Source organism: Rhododendron vialii, chromosome 12a (assembly GCF_030253575.1).
Source record: "Rhododendron vialii isolate Sample 1 chromosome 12a, ASM3025357v1".
Lineage (NCBI taxonomy): Eukaryota > Viridiplantae > Streptophyta > Magnoliopsida > Ericales > Ericaceae > Rhododendron > Rhododendron vialii.
The window spans coordinates 4895912-4915916 of NC_080568.1; the positions used below are offsets into that span (position 1 = coordinate 4895912).

General features: G+C 38.0%; 3 protein-coding genes across 3 annotated transcripts in view; 1 reads left to right on the forward strand and 2 right to left on the reverse strand.

Annotated features, from left to right (window-relative positions):
* Window positions 1-507: 507 nt before the first annotated feature.
* On the forward strand, window positions 508-7565 carry LOC131311990 (AP-1 complex subunit mu-2). The gene is made up of 11 exons (XM_058339670.1): window positions 508-956; window positions 3565-3711; window positions 3837-3899; window positions 4002-4178; window positions 4258-4361; window positions 4889-4996; window positions 5206-5302; window positions 5420-5517; window positions 5637-5778; window positions 5895-6017; window positions 7122-7565. The coding sequence occupies exons 1-11, from the start codon at window positions 828-830 to the stop codon at window positions 7218-7220; spliced, it is 1287 nt and encodes a 428-aa protein (XP_058195653.1). The 5' UTR covers window positions 508-827; the 3' UTR covers window positions 7221-7565.
* Window positions 7566-7576: 11 nt separating this feature from the next.
* On the reverse strand, window positions 7577-13107 carry LOC131311993 (L-tryptophan--pyruvate aminotransferase 1-like). Its single transcript, XM_058339676.1, has 5 exons — window positions 12826-13107; window positions 11344-11647; window positions 10242-10522; window positions 8661-8956; window positions 7577-7862 (listed from the first exon to the last, which is right to left on the reverse strand). Exons 1-5 carry the CDS (start codon window positions 12897-12899, stop codon window positions 7636-7638), a joined length of 1182 nt encoding a protein of 393 aa, XP_058195659.1. The 5' UTR covers window positions 12900-13107; the 3' UTR covers window positions 7577-7635.
* A 2952-nt stretch (window positions 13108-16059) lies between these two features.
* The window catches only part of LOC131311994 (L-tryptophan--pyruvate aminotransferase 1-like), a 29465-nt gene continuing 25519 nt past the window's right edge, over window positions 16060-20005 (reverse strand). The window contains exons 2-5 of the mRNA XM_058339677.1: window positions 18789-19098; window positions 17767-18050; window positions 16640-16935; window positions 16060-16301 (exon numbers count right to left, since the gene is read on the reverse strand). Of these exons, the coding sequence (XP_058195660.1) occupies window positions 16090-16301; window positions 16640-16935; window positions 17767-18050; window positions 18789-19098 (1102 nt within the window). The 3' untranslated portion in view covers window positions 16060-16089. The remainder of the gene's footprint in view (window positions 16302-16639; window positions 16936-17766; window positions 18051-18788; window positions 19099-20005) is intronic.

Below are 20005 nucleotides of genomic sequence, written 5' to 3' on the forward strand. Positions count from 1 at the left end.
CACGGTTATTTGTTGAGAAATCACACTCTTTTCTTTTCTCACTAATAAGGGAGATCACACCCCTTTCTTTTCTTTTCTTTTCTTTTCTTGCCTGTGTTAATGGGGATTCCCGACTTAATTGGTTTTTCGGCAACTGGGCGGTAAGATTGAGTCTGTTCCGCTTTCACAAATAAGTACTTAAAAATAAAGATCTATTTTCAAACTTAAAAATAATGGACTTACGAAAATAATTTTAAATTTGTTTTTTGCAAAGTTTGATACATCTCATTGAAATCTATTAAACATGATTCATATTGAATATTTTTTAATTTGAATAAGCCTATTATTTTTCAGCTTGAAAATTACATATAAGTACATATTGTATTTTGTAAAGGGGAATCTAGAACACGCACTGATCCGCAGGATTTTAGTCCATTCGATCACTCGAGGTGCACATAATTCAGCCCGACACTGATGTTAATAAAAAAAAAAGAAAAGAAAAGGAAAAATGTGAGCATATAACGAACTGAATGAAAAAACCCCCGGAATGTTTCCTCGCAATAGGGGAACGAAATGAAAATCTTCCTCGAGTTCCCCCTCCCCGTAACCAAATCCCCCCCCACACAGGCTCCCACCATTTTCTCTCTCTAATCTCCATCTCTAATAATCCAAACAGTTTGATCCATTCGCGAAGTCAATACATTACTATCGTCTACATTACCAGATCTAACCCCTCCGATCCCATCGAGTCACGCGAAAATTCAACCAGATCTCTTCACCCCTCTCAACGACGCCCGTTCTGATCTCTGGTAGTTCGATCTGAAGAAGAAAAACCCAGACAGGGATCGATGGCGGGGGCGGCCTCCGCGCTCTTCCTTCTGGACATCAAGGGCCGCGTTCTGGTGTGGCGCGACTACCGTGGCGACGTCTCCTCCGTTCAGGCCGAGAAATTCTTCACCAAGCTCATCGAGAAAGAGGTTTAATTTATTATACTATATTTTTAACTGCTCAAGTCCGGTTAATTTCCATGCTTTGGTGATGCTTTATGTTTTTAATATCAGTTGATTTCCAGCTGGGAGTTGTGAACTTGTAAATGCTTAATTGAATTTGGCACGTCTGATTATATTGGAAATGAACGCATTCCATTCAGATCTTCAGATTCACAAGACTGCACATTGGTTTTATGTAATCCACACAGCTTGTGTTACGTGGAATCTGAATTTGAATGATTAATGATCTGTATTATTGTTGGTGCTAGGAAATTGGGGAACCCTAACTTAGGATCCAGGAGGGGTATGAATCAGATTGAAAATCAACACGATACCAAATGAGGCCGGACTAGGAATGACACAAAACAAGTTTGGCATGGAAATAAATAAACCGAACTAATGCAACAAGACACGTTTAATGTCCCTCTCGAGCCTTCAACACGATAATACCAAATGAGGCCGGACTAGGAACGACACAAAACAAGTTAGGCACGAAAATAAATAAACCGAACCAATGCAACAAGACACGTTTAATGTCTTTCTCGAGCCTTGTACTCCTCTCTGGAGTCTACTCCTTTATGGCAGCGTCACAGAATGATCGGAGTTGACTGTGATAGCACTGTAGTGGCTGACGACAGGAGGCAAGTAGAGTAAGAAGAAATGGTTTGGTCCTGTTACTTTTGGCCCCTTATCTGTGGTACTAGTTGTTGCTTCATTTGAATTCGTTTCACTACTAGTCTTGTGATTCAGTTTTAATGGTTATGGGGGGCGCTTCTTATAGTGGCAAGCTAATTTCAACCTTGCATAGATTTCTCATGGTATGATTATCCTCTGGCTTTGAAATCATTGCTGATATTCCAGTTTTGACGATACTTAACAGCTAACAAGAACCTTCAATAGTCTTAGTAGGAGTTGGAAGGGTTAAGCCGTTAAGGATTTACTTGGGGTGAGGTATTTACATTAATTGAGGAATCCTAATCTCCGGTGGTAGTGATGCATGGTGAGGCCTTTTCTAAGGAATGGTGGTTGCGTGGAAAGTGCCATGGGTTCAAGTTCCATTTCTTTCTCAGTATTGAGAACTTCCTCTAGAACTTCTCTTTGTTTTTTGAGGTCAGAAAGATATAAACTCGATTGTATGACCTATCTACTTATGTGATGAAGAATCACTGTGTCCCATCTTTATTCCCTTTTTTTTTTTTCTTGTTCTTCCAAGTGTGGGTAATCCTATGGCTTGTGGGTTTCCCTCCGTCCCATTTTCTTTGTACTATTTTGATATTCAATCGCTTATATCTTCCAATATGAATCTCAGAAACTATGCAATATGGATCTTGTTTGATAGTTCTTGATTAGTGCTATAATACAAAGTGCTTAAAATTATGGAAAACATTATAGATTGGGAGATATAAGCGTTTAAAGAATGTCACGAAAAATGAAAAAGGACAAAGTTATAAACAAAATGGGATGGAGGGAGTATCAAATAAACAACTAGGGGATCTTGTAGTCCATGCCCAAATAATTTCATCTTGGGCCGGAGCAATGACCCTATTTTGAAGTGGCTAATTTTGTGCAACGATTCAAAGTGGGTTGTCCAACACTAGCAATTCCACACAATACCAAAGAGATCCTATCACTTTATATGGACTTTAGTGGCATCAATATGATAAAAGCTATCTTGATATCTTCAACATGCGCGGAGCTGGAATGACTAGGCATTGCTGTCTCTCATTGTGTGCTCCATTCAAGTCACACCATTACTAATTTTATTGTCACTTTATCTGCATCCTCATCTTCTTCTAGATTACTCTCGTCTAGAGGTTTCTCCTGGGTTCAGGCAATCTTATGGTGCCGAGACTACCTAATCCCACGAGTCGGCATCTAAAGTAACTTGTTGAGTCAACAAAGCTTTGGTTTTTGTAGTCAGCGTATGATGCCGCCCAATGTTTGTCGGATATGTACATGGTCGATGCGGCTATTTCACTATGGTGAAGAGTGCAAGAAATACATTAGAGTTGCCTTAAGCTACAGCATAATCCCTGATAACTATTGGTTTTGAAACGTAAAAAAAAATTCTTAAGAAACTACTGGAGTAGCTTGCCAGTAAATTGGGAGTAGCCTAGATCGTGAATATGGGATCGTGGCACAGCAATACAAGCTCAAGCCTTGTGCTGCTAGGTGAGGCGGTGAGTGCTGCCCCCTACATGGTGAAAGTCTAGCTGCCAAAAGCATCACTAGCTTATGCTGTGACCGAACACTTCGAATCTGTGAAAGTAGGATACTCCAAATTTGGAGGTCCAAGAGTTTCATAAAACATTCTTGGTGGAGTATAATGACCATTGGTTGAAATGTGGAGGGGAGTGGATATATAAATGGCATTCTACTGAAAGGATTCCTCTTCATACGAGGAGGAAAAGATAACATCGAGAAGCTCAGTTTAGCAATACGACACGGTTGATGTGTTGAAATCTGACCTCAGTTTTCCTGATTTACAATTTGCTTAAGTTATCCTTCAGCTTTTTTCCTGAGAGAATTTCTGAGGATGACTATTCTGTTTTTTTTCTTAATGATCTATTTGCTGATCCTGAGGCATGTTTGACAGGGTGATCAAGGGTCTCAAGATCCAGTTGCATATGATAATGGTGTCACCTACTTGTTTGTACAGCACAATAATGTCTATCTGATGACTGCATCAAGACAGAACTGCAATGCTGCTAGTCTTCTTCTGTTTCTTCATCGCGTAGTTGATGTAAGCTTTATGCTCTGAGTAACATCCTTTCTATTTTAAGCATCATTGTTGCGAACTATTTTCTATTTGTCTATATTTTGTACCTGGCAATTATTATGTGATCAGTTCTCTCTTTTTATTTATAGGTCTTTAAGCATTACTTTGAAGAGTTAGAAGAGGAATCCCTGAGAGATAATTTTGTTGTTGTGGTAAGTGAATATATCAGCACTTTCTTATGAACAATGTCCTTTGCTCTGATAATGATGCTAATAAATTATCAGAAGTTCTATTGATGGCTTTGCATTTGTTAGTATGAACTACTTGATGAAATGATGGACTTTGGCTACCCTCAATACACTGAAGCGAAGATTCTTAGTGAATTTATAAAGACAGACGCTTATAGGATGGAAGTTACACAGAGGCCGCCTATGGCTGTGACAAATGCTGTGTCTTGGCGCAGTGAAGGCATACGTTATAACAAGAATGAAGTAGGTGTATTTTTGTGAGAGTTTTTATCTAGTATTTAAAGCAACTTGATCATTGAATGTTTTCTCTTTTCTTGCTCAGGTGTTCTTGGATGTTGTGGAGAGTGTTAATATACTTGTGAACAGCAATGGCCAAATAATTCGGTCTGATGTTGTTGGTGCATTAAAGATGCGGACTTACTTGAGGTAGTCCAACATGCTTGTTATGTTTGTTAGATTATTCAGCAGTTAGGCTAGGACATTCTGGACTTCATAGTTCATACCATTTGGTCATCCTAAATTAGAACTATATGAAGAAGGGGAGGACTGAAATTGGACAACTTCAGATTGCCATAGCAAAGATGAGTTTCAGAAAATTATCTCAGTTTTACAATGCAGATTTCCATTGTGTTTTGTAATGTGCTTAATAAATCAAGTCTATCATCATCTATTTGCCAATACAATTGCCGTGCACCTCAAAATTTTTGCAGCTCTGTTGCATTTAGTTATGGTTGTGAGGGCTGCCAAGCTTGTTCCTTATGGGGATTTGTGTTTGAAAACCTATAAGGAAAACAAATTGAAATTCTTGGGTCTGTATTGCACACATTGGCACATGTAATAACAATAAACTACTGAATTACATTTTTAAAATTTTCATCTCCACTTAGTTTGCTTCTTAGATGACTGACTATCCTTTATGGAAACTTTAACGTAATCTTGTTCTTCTTTTGCAGTGGTATGCCTGAGTGTAAGCTTGGGCTAAATGACAGAGTATTGTTGGAAGCTCAAGGCCGAACAACAAAGGGAAAAGCAATTGATTTGGATGACATCAAGTTCCATCAGTACGTACATCAAATCTCTGCTTTATTTGTACTTCACTTGGTCATGAATTTTGTCGCAAGTTTATTGGATGTTGTGTAAACGGTAATTATTCTCTGAGCAAAAAAAAAGAGAAAAAGATAATCAATCTGGCTTTAGTCCCAATATAGGTTGGAATCTTCTCCATATATTCCCGTCTATCATCAGTTGCTGATGCCCAGTTTTTATTTAGGTGTGTGCGTTTGGCACGATTTGAAAATGATCGGACTATAGCTTTTGTACCTCCTGATGGATCTTTTGATCTGATGACATATCGACTCAGCACTCAGGTTTCACCTCAGTGTTTGGAATTTTCTCTCTTCCCCCTCTTTTCTTTCTTTGTTTTTCGGAAGTTCTTTCTTTTTTTGAAACAAGAAGCAACCAGCGGTTTTTTTTTTTTTTTCCAGGTAAAGCCTCTGATATGGGTTGAAGCTCAAATTGAAAAGCATTCTAGAAGTCGTATGGAGATTACAGTGAAGGCACGCAGCCAGTTTAAGGAGCGTAGGTATGGTTGAGGTTTTATTGTTCAACTGTGTTCTCCAGCTAACTTAATTGCTTGGGGTATTTGAATGCCTGATCATTTGTATTTCCATAACCAACTCCTGATTTCATTTAATGTTCCAGCACCGCTACTAATGTTGAGATTGAGTTTCCTGTTCCATCCGATGCTACCAATCCAAATGTTCGGACCTCAATGGGGTCTGCTTCATATGCACCTGAAAAAGATGCTTTAATCTGGAAAATAAAATCTTTTCCTGGTGGTAAGGTGAGATTTACGTCAAATTTTTCGGCATCTGCTGTTTATTGGTACAATGTGTGCTTTGTTATGTTTCCCCCATGCATTTAGTCTTTTTCTTCTTCTTACAAATTCTAATTGTTCAGGAATATATGCTTAGAGCAGAGTTTACTCTTCCCAGTATAACAGATGAAGAAGCACCTCCAGAGAGAAAAGCTCCTATACGTGTGAAGTTTGAGATACCGTATTTCACTGTGTCTGGAATACAGGTTTGTGCTCATGAGCTAGTTTGCTTACTCTGTCGGGAAAAAAAACCCGGAGTTACTTAGTTCGCAGAACAGATTACCTTGCTTAACTATTTGGAATGGTTTGCCATAGATGATTTTTCTTGATTAGGTTAGGGGGAAAAAGTTTGAGCATAGTTGACATGATAAGACGATGTTCTGACACTGTCGTCTTATCATCTGGTAATAGGAAACCTCAGAAATTAAGCGCTATGATAATACATAGTCTTGTTACGATCTTTTTCGTCAATCCATTTCCCTAGTTTCCTTCAGAGTCACTTTTCGTTCTGTTACTTTTGTTGTTTTTTTCCTTCAAACCTAGCCTAGGGGAAAAGAGCTGTGTATATTAGAGCTAGCAAGTGTTGACCTAAACCCTTCAAACCTTTTTTCCTGCATGTAGGAAACCACCAATGTGTGGAGAGGTAAGTTACGTAACTGGTTTGGCCTTTTACCCAGTTGACCAAATTGCATAATTATTCAGGTTGAACTAACCTGAATCAATAGGATTCTTTGCCTGCATTAGTTAGTTTTTTAGAGCAATGCTGTGGGAATGGTAAACAAATTGGCTTGTGTTGATTTTGTTTTTTCTAAAGTAGTTGTCTACCTTAACTACTATTAGTCAACTAATTGTTGAATGAATATGGATAATTCCTTTATTGCATCTATAAGAGTGATGTACAATTCTGAAATATTCATGATGGTGGGATGAACTGTTGGAATCAACCATTGAAGTGTGGGATGTCAACTGATTAGCCAATTTTTGGACTCTTCTACGGGGAGAACTTCTCACTTAGGGAAAAAGATGGGTTAGAAAAAATGTTCTCACTAACATAGACATGGTCATTTTTAAGCTCGCCTCCCCAGTAGCAAGTGATTAGTAGGAGGCCACAGAGAGAGAGTTTGAATTTTGCGGTCATTATGTTTTAATGTAGTGGAAGTAATACGCGGTGTACTGACACATATTTGAGTTTTGTGCCTCGAAAGGTTTAGAATTAACTTAGGCTATTCCAACCATTCACCCAATTGTGCCTCGAAAGGTTTAGAAGTAAGATAGATTTCTTGCTGATTTAAGCAAATGGTGTTTTGTAGGTTCGTTATCTAAAGATTATTGAGAAGAGTGGCTACCAGGCTCTTCCATGGGTGAGGTACATAACAATGGCCGGCGAGTATGAACTAAGACTTGCTTGAAGCCACTTCTGTTGTTTTTCCACTCTCAACAATCGGTCAGTTCTATGCTCGATGGTTGCAAATCTTGTGGGCAAAAGGAGCTTCGAGAAAAGTAAAAAAACTGCTCACAATCTGGATCACTGGTTACTCAAGCAAAGTTTTGTTTTTTGATCCTTGTTTGTTGGTTTGTTTCTAGCATTGGTTTTTACAACCCAGAAAGTTTGTATAAGGCGATTTTACTTCTCTATTGTTCATTTGCACGCTAGTGGAAATTAAGATCATTTTTCATGGACCTGACGTTTTGCCTGTGATATTGTTGATTCCAAAACATCGATTTCGCGATTACTATTTATTCCTTACTTTCAATGTCCTCCCTCTTACCAAGCAACAATGAGTTTGTATGCAAATCGTAGATACACTTTTATTGATCCCGGTTTCACAGGAAAACCCGGCACACGTGATTTATTCCATTACTAGTCCCTTGGATAGCCAGTAACCTCTCCAGAAAGAGTTTGAATTCCTCTTCTTTCCCAACCAAACTCACCCTAACGTACTTTGGATCACATCCGAATCGCCTCCCATTTCTTGTAATGATCTTGTGTCCCCGGAGAAACTTCTCGCAGTCCTCTATGTCCTCCTTATTGCACTTCATCCATGCAAAAGCTGTTGTCACAAGGGGGGAAAATTTAGATGACTAAAATTTATTCCAAGTCTTGCCTTTAGGTCATGTTCCCAGTTTCAAGTTGATGGAAAACATGAAACAATTTTGGGTTCAAAAAGGGCAAAAACAAAAAGCAAAAAGAACCAAAAAAATAACAAAACATGGTTGGTTCGTAGCCAGAGAGATGATGGGAACTAGGAGTATTTTTACTTGTTTTCAATGAAGGGAAGTCCTCAAAAGTTCTGGTCATTTTAGGTCGATTTTTTTACCAAAACAAGTCAAACTTGAACAATTTCTGAAACTCATTAAGTTTTGAAATTAAGCTCGAATAGGTTCTCAGTTTATGGTGTGAAAAAAAATTCAAGCCGCTGAGATCCGCTTGATTGAAGCTCGTGTGAAAATGAGTCCCATGGTAGTAACTTAGTAAAGCTTAAATATATTTATGAAGCTTGTTAAATTTCAACCCAAGCTAATTAAGTTTGATTAATACTAGTAAACATCTTGACTCGTTTGACTCGTTCATCAACTATAGTTCCGGTGACGATGTAAACACAAAATTGAATTTGCAGTTTTCCAAAAGAAAAAAGAAGGGAAAAAACATAACGTACATATAAAATAGCAAAATCTATTCTAAACTTATTATGAGTGATCCTAAATTTGATCCGTTGGGAATCTTACCAGGAGAGCAATGCTAAATAAACAGAAAATGTATCCCGAAAAGGTAAATAAATGGTACAGAAAATATTACCAGGAGAGTAATTTCGGGATACGTTTTTTTGTGTACTTAGAATTATTGTTACCAGGATGTGCTTGAGTACTGAATTTTCCAGTGAACAGGCAATGCTGTTTTGGGTAGTGAGGAAGGCTGAACATTCCACGTTGGGCCACCACTTGTCTTAGCTTCTCCCACCTTTCAGCCATTAGAATCTGCCCAGTTTCGAAGAAGTTATCTGGGCCAGGATTTAGGCAGCTTTCCGAAACATGGCCCAAGATTTTCGCAGCCCGGATTTGGGATTCTTTTGATACACCAATTGTGTTAATACCTACGAACTCTGTCATCTTTTTTGCCACATCTTCATCCTTGACAAGAGCCCATCTGTGGAAGGAAAAGAGAGAGTATATAGAAAATTAGAGTCCGATCCTACTTTTTAGCTAGCTTCGGTTTCATTCCAGCCATAAATATTGTTGCCCCTGTGAACTATGTGAATTGTGAGTTACCGAGTATATGTGAATTGTATATATGAACTGTATATGTGAACTAAGTGAATGGTATATGTGAACTATGTGACCCGAGGGGTACTTTTTTTGTTCGAAATAATGGGCAGGGACTATATCTGTTAACAACAATATGCGCAGAGACTAATTTGGGCCCGAGCCTAAATTAGCCCGAACCAACAGGTTGTCAAGGACCAACTGTTCAGCAGCACAAGAGGTTGTGCCATTGGGTCGAACCGTACGTGTTGGGCCGGATTACCGTGCTAGCCCATCTCACGTAAGCCCAAGCGTTGAGATTCGAACGGTTGGGTCAGACCGAACCAAGTCGGGGAAGATCTGGCTCACGTTAGAACAGAATCCTTGCAAAAGCCAAAAAATCAGTTTGGTTGCGTGACTGTCAAGAGGCATTCACGACAATACAATCATGCATGGCGTCGCTCAAAGAAGCAGTTACAACATGTGCCTAGCCAGGGCGCGGCTCCACTAGGGTTTGATGGGGTCCAGGCAAACCCCTTGAGTTCAAAAATCTGTACTACTAAAATTTTATATATTTTAGTGTATAATTTGATATTTCTTTGCTATTGTAGGCATTGAATAATCAGTCGTGCAAATCAGTGTAAATGAAATTGTATTGAAATTTGTGAGTAAATAGATCATATAGCTTAACAAAATAAAATAAATTAGGCTTGATAAGTCTTCAAGCAAAGTAAATATAGTTATCTTATATAATGTTTTGCATGCAAAGTTTTTGTATGCATTTTTGTCACCGTTGAGTTAAAATCTTGCAGCCGCCGCTGTGCCTAGCTAGCACGAGCTTGCTTGGAGCCTAAGGTAAGTCACTCTATATAAATTCTAAGTCCTAAAGAGGTACACCGTTAACTATTAACCCCAAGAGGTCAATGCAACTTCTTCACATGGTGTATGTCTATGATCAGTACAATTTCTTCTTCTTTCTACCTCGATGTACCTTTTGTCGAATTTATCAATAATATTTTTGGCCGTTTCAAAAAGAAAAAAAACCTAATACAGCCAGCCACCTTCGTTTATTTTTGTCTTTCTCTCGACAAGATCATATATGGACACATGACTGACCGGTACTAATTGAACACACCGGCCACATGGCCGTAATCTCATAAAGAATGAATAGGTTTTCGAAATGAACTTACCCAATGCGAGATCCAGCATGTCCTGTGCACTTGGAAAAAGTGAAGAGCATTGTATCATAACCAACACAAGATGTAATAGGAGTGTATTGGGGCCAATAATAGGCCAAGTCATGAACAAGCTTCCCTTGGCCTTTTTTCACAGTGGCTTCTCGCATGGTGCCATCTGGGTTGTTTGGGGAGGTGACGAACTCAATGTAGGGTCCGTCCTCATTGTAGGTCCGTGCATCACCTCTCCACTTGTAGAGACCTGACCGCAGGAAGTTGGTCAGCTCTGGGTAGCACTGGTAGCAGCAAATTTGGAGGGGGGAAAGCAAGGGGAATTTAGTAGCGATCACTAGACAAGAAAGTATGAATGTCAAAAGGATTGATGAGATTTCTATATATATTGACAGTCCGAACTACATTATGATTGTAACTTGTATCGATGAGATTTCTAATTCGGTATCATTGGTTTTAAGTTGCTTATTTTTTTTGAAGCTCATTTACTGTAGTGAAGATGAATATGGAAAAGGATTTGGTCATGGTCAATACTAACAATGGATAATTAATTTTAAATTGATCTTGATTATATTGCATCAAGCCCTTTAAATACAAACAATTGAAGCTTGCTAAAAGTGAATTTCGAGCCATGGCGATTTCTTGAATGCTGATGTTTGAATCGTGTCTTTAGGCACGGGCATACACTAGTATAAACATAAATCCAAAAAAATATGAGGAAGATTATGTTTTGAAATATTTCGACAAAATATCATGCGCTATGCAACCACATATAAACATCGTTGGATATAATTGCGACAACAGTAAATATTGAGCTTCAATTCTTTCAAATTCACACTGAATTTTTCTCCAAAATAACTTTTCCCAAAAAGATTTTATTCAATGTATATATAGATCATGAGTCTATACAAACTCGATTCCTTCCTATTTAGCACACACATTCGTGGGTAATAACTCAGGTTTTCGGAAGTGTCAGATAGAAGAAGTATGACATGCACAAGATTCAAAACAACTAGGTCTAGGCGCTTCCGAATAATTTGAATTATCCATGCTTCGATCTTAGGTTATAAATGAAATAATCAACATAGCGATGATTAATTCTCACCGAGTAGTAAGGAACAGCAGACACCACATTCACAGGGTTGGAATCATCATCAGAAGGAGAGCATAAAGCATACAATGTAGCTTGAAGGAGTTGGGTCGAACCAGTCCCCACCACCACGTGATAATCGTCCACCGATGCATTTCCAACCACGCGATGCAATCGCTTGATCTCGTTCTCCAGTTCTGGCTCCAGAAATACGTTCTTCGAATCAGAAAAATAGCTCAGGAATTGGCTGCCTGAGATCACCAATGTGCATTTTTCACTCATTTTTCTCCAGTAGGACTCGAACATAGTTGGATCGCCACTGTCATCAAAATAGGAAAAAAAAAAAAAAATCATGAATTTCTTAACTCACAGAACATAAACCACATAAGGCGTTGTCCATGTTGATTTGTTTGTTCGAATTGGAATAGTCAGGAAGTTCTGATTATTATCATTTTCCCCTTCCCTTCCCGTTTATTTATTTATTTCTTTAAAAAAATTAAAGCAATTGCAAGAAAAAAAAAAGTACTCCTCTCTTTTTTTTGCAACAACAAAAAGATTTTATTAATCTTTATAAACGATTACAAAGATTAAATGGAATAAGGGCACAGGTACCCGCATAAGCCACTCAAGACCACCGAAAAAGAACGGCAAAGAAGGCGAGACGCCAACCAAACGCCAAAAATCCAAAGAAAACCGACTTGAAAACAAGCAAACATCAAGCCAAAACAAAATAACAGACCCTACAACATCAAGATTGCCGAAACCTAAAAGCACCCTCAAGCCACCAAAATGCCAGAAAAACAAAACCACTGAAACCTAACACACCCGAAAGGACCCACAAGGAAACAAGAGCGCCAAAGAAAGGGAAATGATAACCCCCATACCACTGAAAGAGACCGAAAAGTCAAACAAGAAAAGCACCGAAACCTAAAAACCAATTGCAGACACGTACCCACAAGGAAAACTAGAACTTCAAAGAAAGGGAAGCGTCATCCCTTATATCAGAAAATTCTCCCTCTTCGAACTCCGCATATTTCTTCAACTCTAAACCCCACTTTCACTTTTAGCCGGAAATTAAACCTTTTTTAAAAATATGAGAGCGTCTTCTTTTATGGTGTTTCAGAAAAAATCGGTTTGTTTTTTCGTTTTCTCTTGTACGTGAAAATAACAATTTTCCAAATTACTTTGCTTAGCCAGTTTTAAACTTGTTAAGAAAAACAAAAAATAAATAATAAAGAACGTCAACAAGATGCTCATGTTCGTTACCTTTTTTTTCCCCGCATTTCTACCGCTCAAAATAATCAACGGAACCCTTTTCTTTTTCTTTTTTTTCAAAGAATTGATATTTCAAGAAACCTATTTTCTGAAATTTTTTTTCAATAAAATGATGTTTTGGAATTTTTTAGAAAACCGTTTTCCTCCAAAATAAGACGTTACGAGATACGAAATTGACAACCAATCAAGAGTACTGTGCACTATAGAGGGATGCAAACTTACTGGTCGAGATTGATGATTACATGGGGAGAAATTTTCGAAATGTTCACGCCACCTGCTTGCTCTTTGTCGACCATCTCTCTCTTGAACAGTTTTGTTCACCCTCAATTTAATCAAAGAGGGTAAACATTACCCTACAATCTCTCTCTCTCCAATTCCGCAATATCTCACTCGTATTTCTTTGGATCTATACGTACACATTTGTGTGTGTATAAACACATTACTAGAATTTTGGGTTGCTTCTAATAATTGAAGGATGACATCAATTATGACAGTTTTTTAAATAGATGACATCCTCCAATTAAAAGGATTGAATTCGTACAAACGAGAATGTTTTTATACGGCAAGTTTATCGGAGCACCTTTGACCTAAAAAAATCAGGCCGCAAGTTTTGTTTGATATTTTCCTAGTATATCCCTATATATAAGGGCATGAAAATTCTAGAGCCCCTTAAAAATAGACAAAAATTGTTGCTTTTTCCCTTCAAATCTTTTTTCCTGCATGTAGGAAACCACCAATGTGTGGAGAGGTAATTAATCAGGTAGTGGAAATTAAGATCATTTTTCGTGGACCTGAAGCTTGCCTGTGATATTGTTGATTAATTCCAACACATCGATTTCGTGATTACTATATATTTATTTCTTACTTTTAATGTCCTCCCTCTCGAGAAACCAAGCTAGCTTAGTTGGTTGTCTCATTTCCCTTAGTTGAGATCGGAGTTCAAACCTCACTAGTGGCGGGTTTAGAGTCCAAGGTTATGGACAACCTCAGAACCCCTCTTTTAACTAACATTTTAACATTCTGTCAACCCTCGTTGATGTATACAATCTTGACATAAAAAGGAAAGTCCTCCCTCTTACCAAGCAATGAGGTTGTATGCGAATTGTAGATTCGTGGAGGAATTTATAAAGGGAAAGCAAATTGGTCGCGAAAATAATGAGTTTATCATTTTTACTTTTATCATTTCCTCTATCCGTAAGTTTCTCCCCACACACACACATATACACAGTTATTTTCAAATGATGAGGTCCTTATTTTAACTATAATAAGGACCTCCCCATTTCTCCTATTTTCCAATCAAATTTTAATGATCCGAGCCGCTCAATGTGTTCAGAACGTGATTTTAAGGGTACCCGCCTGAAATCGGCAAAAAAAATGACCGGGAAGGGCTTGATTTGAGCAGTTTTTATTTGAACCGTTTGATAAAAACATAACAAAAACTGCTTGGATGAAGCTTTTCCCGGTTTTTTTTTTGCTGATTTCTTGCAAGTACCATTAAAATCACGTTCTGAACACATTGAGCGGCTCGGATCATCAAAATTTGATCAGGAAAGGGAGGTCCTTATTTTATTAAAATGAGGTGATCTTTAGGAGAAGGGAACTCTCTCTATATATATGTATGTATATATACTGGTGTCAAATGCAGCCTTTATCGAATTTAAAAGTGAGCAGAGTTTTGCAGTATTATAGTAGTAAGAGAAATTCCCAAAATAATGGAAAAATTGCTTACCACAATGGTATGCCAAAAAAATGGCAGCTAGCCTTGCCAACCACCAAATTTTTCCCTCCCTCTTGTTCCCGGGAAATCTCTGTGTCACAGAGAGAGAGAGAGAGAGAGAGAGAGAGAGAGAGAGAGAGAGAGAGAGAGAGAGAGAGAGAGAGAGAGAGAGAGAGAGAGAGAGAGAGAGAGAGAACTTTTTGCCACAGCCAGATCTGGTCACTTTGGCTGTTGCCACAGAAAGCTACCTCTTTGTTTTGATTTGTGAGAAGAGAAAAACTTATTTACGGAGCCGTTGCAAAGCGGCTCTTTACAGAATTGAGCGATTTCAGTCATCCGTTTTGACATTGGACGGCTCGGATTAAAAACAATCTATTAACGGTATTAGATCTGTTACCGTTAATAGATTATTTTTAATCCGGATCATACAAAACACTTTTGGACGACTAAAATTGAGCTCCGTAAACACTTATTTATAGCTGTTTTGTAAACAAGATTTTTTCTTGTGAGAATACTTGTTGGTTCTATTTGGGAGACGAGGGCTTTGTTTGTGTAGAATTTTTTGGGTACCGGGTGGGTATCACGTGACCAAGCCCACGTGGTGCCTGAGCCAGCCCATCCAGGCCGTCCAAAAATGTATTGGATATCTCAGATTGAAATTCTCTCTCTCCTCTCACACCCTCTTTCTCTATCATTTTTCTCTCTCCATATCTGAGCCGTCTAAAACTGAAATGGATGGTCCAAATGCATTGAGCGGGGCAACACATGATACCCACCCGGCACTGAAAAATTTCTCTTATTTGTGGGAGACGAAAGAACAATAAAACATAGTAATTATATGGTTTTAGTTTTTTATTGCACTAAGCATACATTTCATCACCAAGCAAAACTTTACACTCCATCACTGAGCATTACATTCCAAATGGTATTCTTGAATGGTACATGGAGAAAGACAAATGGCGGATGGTAGATGAAGAATGGTAATTGATGGTAGTTAGTTGAAAATGGAATACGAAGGGAACCATTGAAAAAAAATGGCTTTGCGCCAGTGTACCAACATTGCCATTTGCTGGCCAAATGTACATCACTATTCATGGCCATGTTTTTGGAATGACTCAAGTCATTTTGGCAAAACCACTGGATCGACTTGCTCTTATGAATCATCATATTGCGCAAATAAATTGCAGGTTTCATGAATCAAGCAAATTAAAATTTTTGAATTTTTCTCAAACCAATTACTGATTCCAATTAGTTCTTCAAAATGACACGCAAGTGTTTAAATTTTTGCCTTAATGGATTAATATACTTTAAATTTTTTTTTCCTGAAAACTCGCATGATTTAGATAAAAATAGACACAATTAGCAAGTACATCTAGATATTGAATTCAGGACAGAGTTACTTCATTTTCACATTGTAAATGGCTCAATTTATATGCTGAGAATCCACCAATGGCTCCTTTCTCTTATCTCTGATTGCATGATGCTCCTACCCCGTAATTGAGATGTTCAAGTAACTCATATTCTTAGGGAAGCAAACTTTGTTGTTGGTGGTTTGGCAAAAAAGGCGTTGGCGTGAGATGGAACTTTGCATATGTTCCCCTTTTGTATCCCAATGCTTTCTTTTTGCTGTTAGTGGGATGGCTAGCTAAATAAATAAACTTACACATTGAGATTAAAAAAAACAATCTTCTCAAAAAAAAAAAAAAAAAAAAAAACAGGAACAAACTATGCACACACTTTTATTGATCCCAGTTTTGCAGGAAAACCCATCACATGTGATTTATTCCATTACTAGTCCCTTGGATAGCCAGTAACCTCTCCAGAAAGAGTTTGAATTCCTCTTCTTTCCCGACCAAACTCACCCTAACATGCTTCGGATCGCATCCGAATCGCCTCCCATTTCTTGTAATAATCTTCTGTCCCCGGAGGAACTTCTCGCAGTCCTCTACGTCCTCCTTTTTGCACTTCAACCATGCAAAAGCTGTTGTCACAAGGGAAAAAAAGTAAAATTTCTTCCAAGTCTTGCCTTAATTTGGTCATGTTCCCAGTTTCTAGATGGAACATGAAACATTTTTGTGTTTATGGGTTTGAAAAAAAAAAAAAAAACGCTGTCTGTCTACTTGAGATCCGCTCGATTGAAGCTCGTTTGAAAATGAGTCGCATGATATAATTTAATAAAACTTAAATATATTTTGGAAGCTCGTTAAATTTCAAACCAAACTAATTAAGTTTGATTAATACTAGTAAACGATCTTGACTCGTTCGACTCGTTTATCAGCTATAATTCCGATGATGATGTAAACAAAAAATTGAATTTACCAGGATGTGCTTGAGTACTGAATTTTCCAGTGAAGAGGCAATGCTGTTTTGGGTAGTGAGGCAGGCTGAACATTCCACTTTGGGCCACCACTTGTCTTAGCTTCGCCCACCTTTCAGCCATTAGAATCTGGCCAAATTCGAAGAAGTTTTCTGGGCCAGGATTAAGGCAGCTTTCCGAAACGTGGCCCAAGACTTTTGCAGCCCGGATTTGGGATTCTTTTGACACACCAATTGTGTTAATAGATATGAATTCTGTCATCTTTTTTGCCACATCTTCATCCTTGACAAGAGCCCATCTGTGGAAATTAAATATATAGAAAATTAGAGGCCGGTTCTACTTTTTAGCTTCGGTTTCATTCATCCCAACCTTATATATTGTTGCCGAATCTAGATAGGCTTTGTTATGTTTGCAAAATAATTTTTTTGCCCCTGTGAACTATGTGAATTGTTTGACTGTCGTATATGTGACCGTATATGTGAACTGCATGACCTGAGGGGTATTTTTGTGTAAAATAATGTGCCGGGACTATATCTGTTAACAATAATATGAGCAGGGACTAATTTGGGCCTGAGCCTAATTTACGGGACTGGCCTATAAAAATCCCAAAAGAGAAATTACTGGAATTTGATGAACCTGAAGTACTATGTTATATGTAATAATAGCTAGGCTGAACCAACAGCCTGGCAGGGACCAATGTTGTTCAGCAACACAAGAGGCTAGCTGAGCCGTTGGGTTGAACCGTTCGTGTTGGGCCGGACTGCTGTGCCCTCCCGTCTCGCGTAAGCCCAAGCGTTGGGATTCGAATAGTTGGGTTAGACCAAACTGGGCCGGAGAAGATCTGGTCCGGGTCGGAACAGAACCCTCGTAAAAGCCAAAAAATCAGTTTGGTTGCTTGACTGTCAGGAGGCATTCGGTACATCATGCATGCATGACGTCACTCTAAGAAGCGATTACGGCATATGCCTAGCACGACTTTGCTTGAAGCCTAATTAAGGTAAGTCAATAATCTATATATAAGTTATAAGCTAGCCCTAAAGAGGTACACCGTTTCTATTAATCTAAAAGGGTCAGTGTTGTCTTCACACGGTGTATCCAACTAATACAACATAATGAGAAATTAACTTACCCAATGCGAGATCCAGCATGTCCAGTGCACTTGGAAAAAGTAAACAGCATTGTATCATGACCAAGACAAGATGTAATAGGAGTGTATTGAGGCCAATAATAGGCCAAGTCATGAACAAGCTTCCCTTGGCCTTTTTTCACAATGGCTTCTCGAATTCTGCCATCTGGGTTATTTGGGGAGGTCACAAACTCAATGTAGGGGTGTCCGCCCTCGTTGTAAGTCCACGCATCACCTCCCCACTTGTAGAGGCCTGACCGCAAAAAGTTGGTCAACTCTGGATAGCACTGGTAACATCAAATTTTAAATAAATTAATAAGGGGAAATTTATAAGTAAGTAGACAAGAAAATACAAATGTCGAAAGGATTGATGAGATCATTTATGTATTTGTAGTCCGAACTAAATTATGATTGTAATTAATTTGTGTCCATGATATAATATAAAATCCTGATCTTCATTTCTATAGTTGAACTATTTAAACAACTAATGTATCATAAGGTGGCATTAAAATGTAACACTTCTCTTTAAAAGAAAAGGCTTCGGTTAAAGTGATTCAAAAAATATCGGGCACCATGCGACCACATATAACATCGTTGGATATACCCGTGACAGTAGTAACTAAATGATCAAGCTTATTTCAAATTCACACTTATTCTTCAAAATGACTTTACACAAAAAGATTTCTTCTATGTGTATCGATCTATAATCTATACAAACTCGAGTCCTTTGTAATAGGAACACGCATTCATGTGTAACTCAGGTTTAATAAAACTATTAAGGTGACGCAAGATTCAAAACGACTAGGTGCTTCCGAATTATTTGAATTATATAAAAAACTGTTCGGATCAAGTCCTTCTAGATTATTTTTTTTGCTGATTTCTCGCGAGTACCCTTAAAATCATGTTTTGATCACTTTGAGCGGCTCGGATCATCAAAATTTGCTCGGGAAATGGAAGGTCCGCACGGTAGCACCGTGCGGGACTCTGTGTGTGTGTGTATATATATAGTGATGATTCTAGCTCACCGAGTAGTAAGGAGCAGCAGACACCACATTCACAGGGTTTGAATCATGATCAGGAGGAGAGCATAAGGCATACAGTGTTGCTAGAAGGAGTTGGGATGAACCAGTCCCCACCACCACGTGATAATCGTCCACCGATGCATTTCCAACCACACGATGCAATCGCTTGATCTCGTTCTCCAGTTCTGGCTCCAGATACCAGCATACATTTTTCGAATCAGAAAAATAGCTCATGAATTGGCTGCCTGAGATCACCAATGTGCATTTTTCACTCATTTTTCTCCAGTAGGACTCGAACATATTTGGATCACCACTGTCATCAAAATAGAATTTTTTTTTTTTAATGAATTTCTCAACTCACAGAACATAACCACATAAGGGCTAAGGCATTGGAATAGTTAGGAAATTGTGATTGTTATCATTTTTCCCTTCCCCTTTTTATTTATTTATTTTTTTCTATTTTCAAAAATAAAAGCAAGAAAAAAAGTACACATATTTTCGCTAGTTTTTAGCTAGAAAACCTTCTTAAAAATATGAGAGCATCTTCTTTTATGGTGTTTCCGAAATATCGGTTTGTTTTTCATTCTCTCTCGTACGTGAAAACAACAATTTTCCAAATTACTTTGTTTAGCCAGTTTTAAAGTTGTTAAGAAAAACTAAAAACAAATAAACAAGAACGTCAACAAGATCGCTATTCATTACCCTTTTTTTTTTATATACTTTTATTCTCATTTCTACCGCCCAAAAAAAAAAAAACCATGGGAACATCCAAATCAACAGCTTTCAGAACTTCTTGTTTGCAGAATTAATTAACGGCTTTTTCTTTTTTTAATGAATTGATATTTCAAAAACCCTATTTTCTGAAAACAAAATTCAATAAAATGATGTTTTAGAATTTTTAAAAACCGTTAATTTTCCGCCAAAATAAGACGACACGAGATACGAAAATGACAACCAATCACAATTGACGCGAGTAATGTACACTATGGAGCGATGCGAACTTACTGGTCGAGATTGATGGTTTCATGGGACGACATTTTCGATATGTTAATGCTAGCCGCTAGCTCTTTGCCGACCATCTCTCTCTCTCTCCACAATATCTCACTTCCACTCCTATTTCTTTGGTTCTATACGTACACATTTGTATGTGTTTATACAAATTACTAGAAATGTGGATTGCTTTTAATAATTGACGGATGACATCAATTATGCTAGTTTTT

Excerpts from the sequence above, each read along its gene's own strand:
- LOC131311990 (XM_058339670.1), top strand. The coding sequence starts at position 828 with ATGGCGGGGGCGGCCTCCGCGCTCTTCCTTCTGGACATCAAGGGCCGC. Across the intron at positions 957-3,564 it reads CCAAGCTCATCGAGAAAGAG|GGTGATCAAGGGTCTCAAGA; the intron begins GTTTAATTTATT and ends CATGTTTGACAG. Across the intron at positions 3,900-4,001 it reads GAGATAATTTTGTTGTTGTG|TATGAACTACTTGATGAAAT; the intron begins GTAAGTGAATAT and ends TGCATTTGTTAG.
- LOC131311993 (XM_058339676.1), bottom strand. The coding sequence starts at position 12,899 with ATGGTCGACAAAGAGCAAGCAGGTGGCGTGAACATTTCGAAAATTTCT. Across the intron at positions 11,648-12,825 it reads GTAATCATCAATCTCGACCA|TGGCGATCCAACTATGTTCG; the intron begins GTAAGTTTGCAT and ends TTTTGATGACAG. Across the intron at positions 8,957-10,241 it reads CATGCTGGATCTCGCATTGG|ATGGGCTCTTGTCAAGGATG; the intron begins GTAAGTTCATTT and ends TTCCTTCCACAG.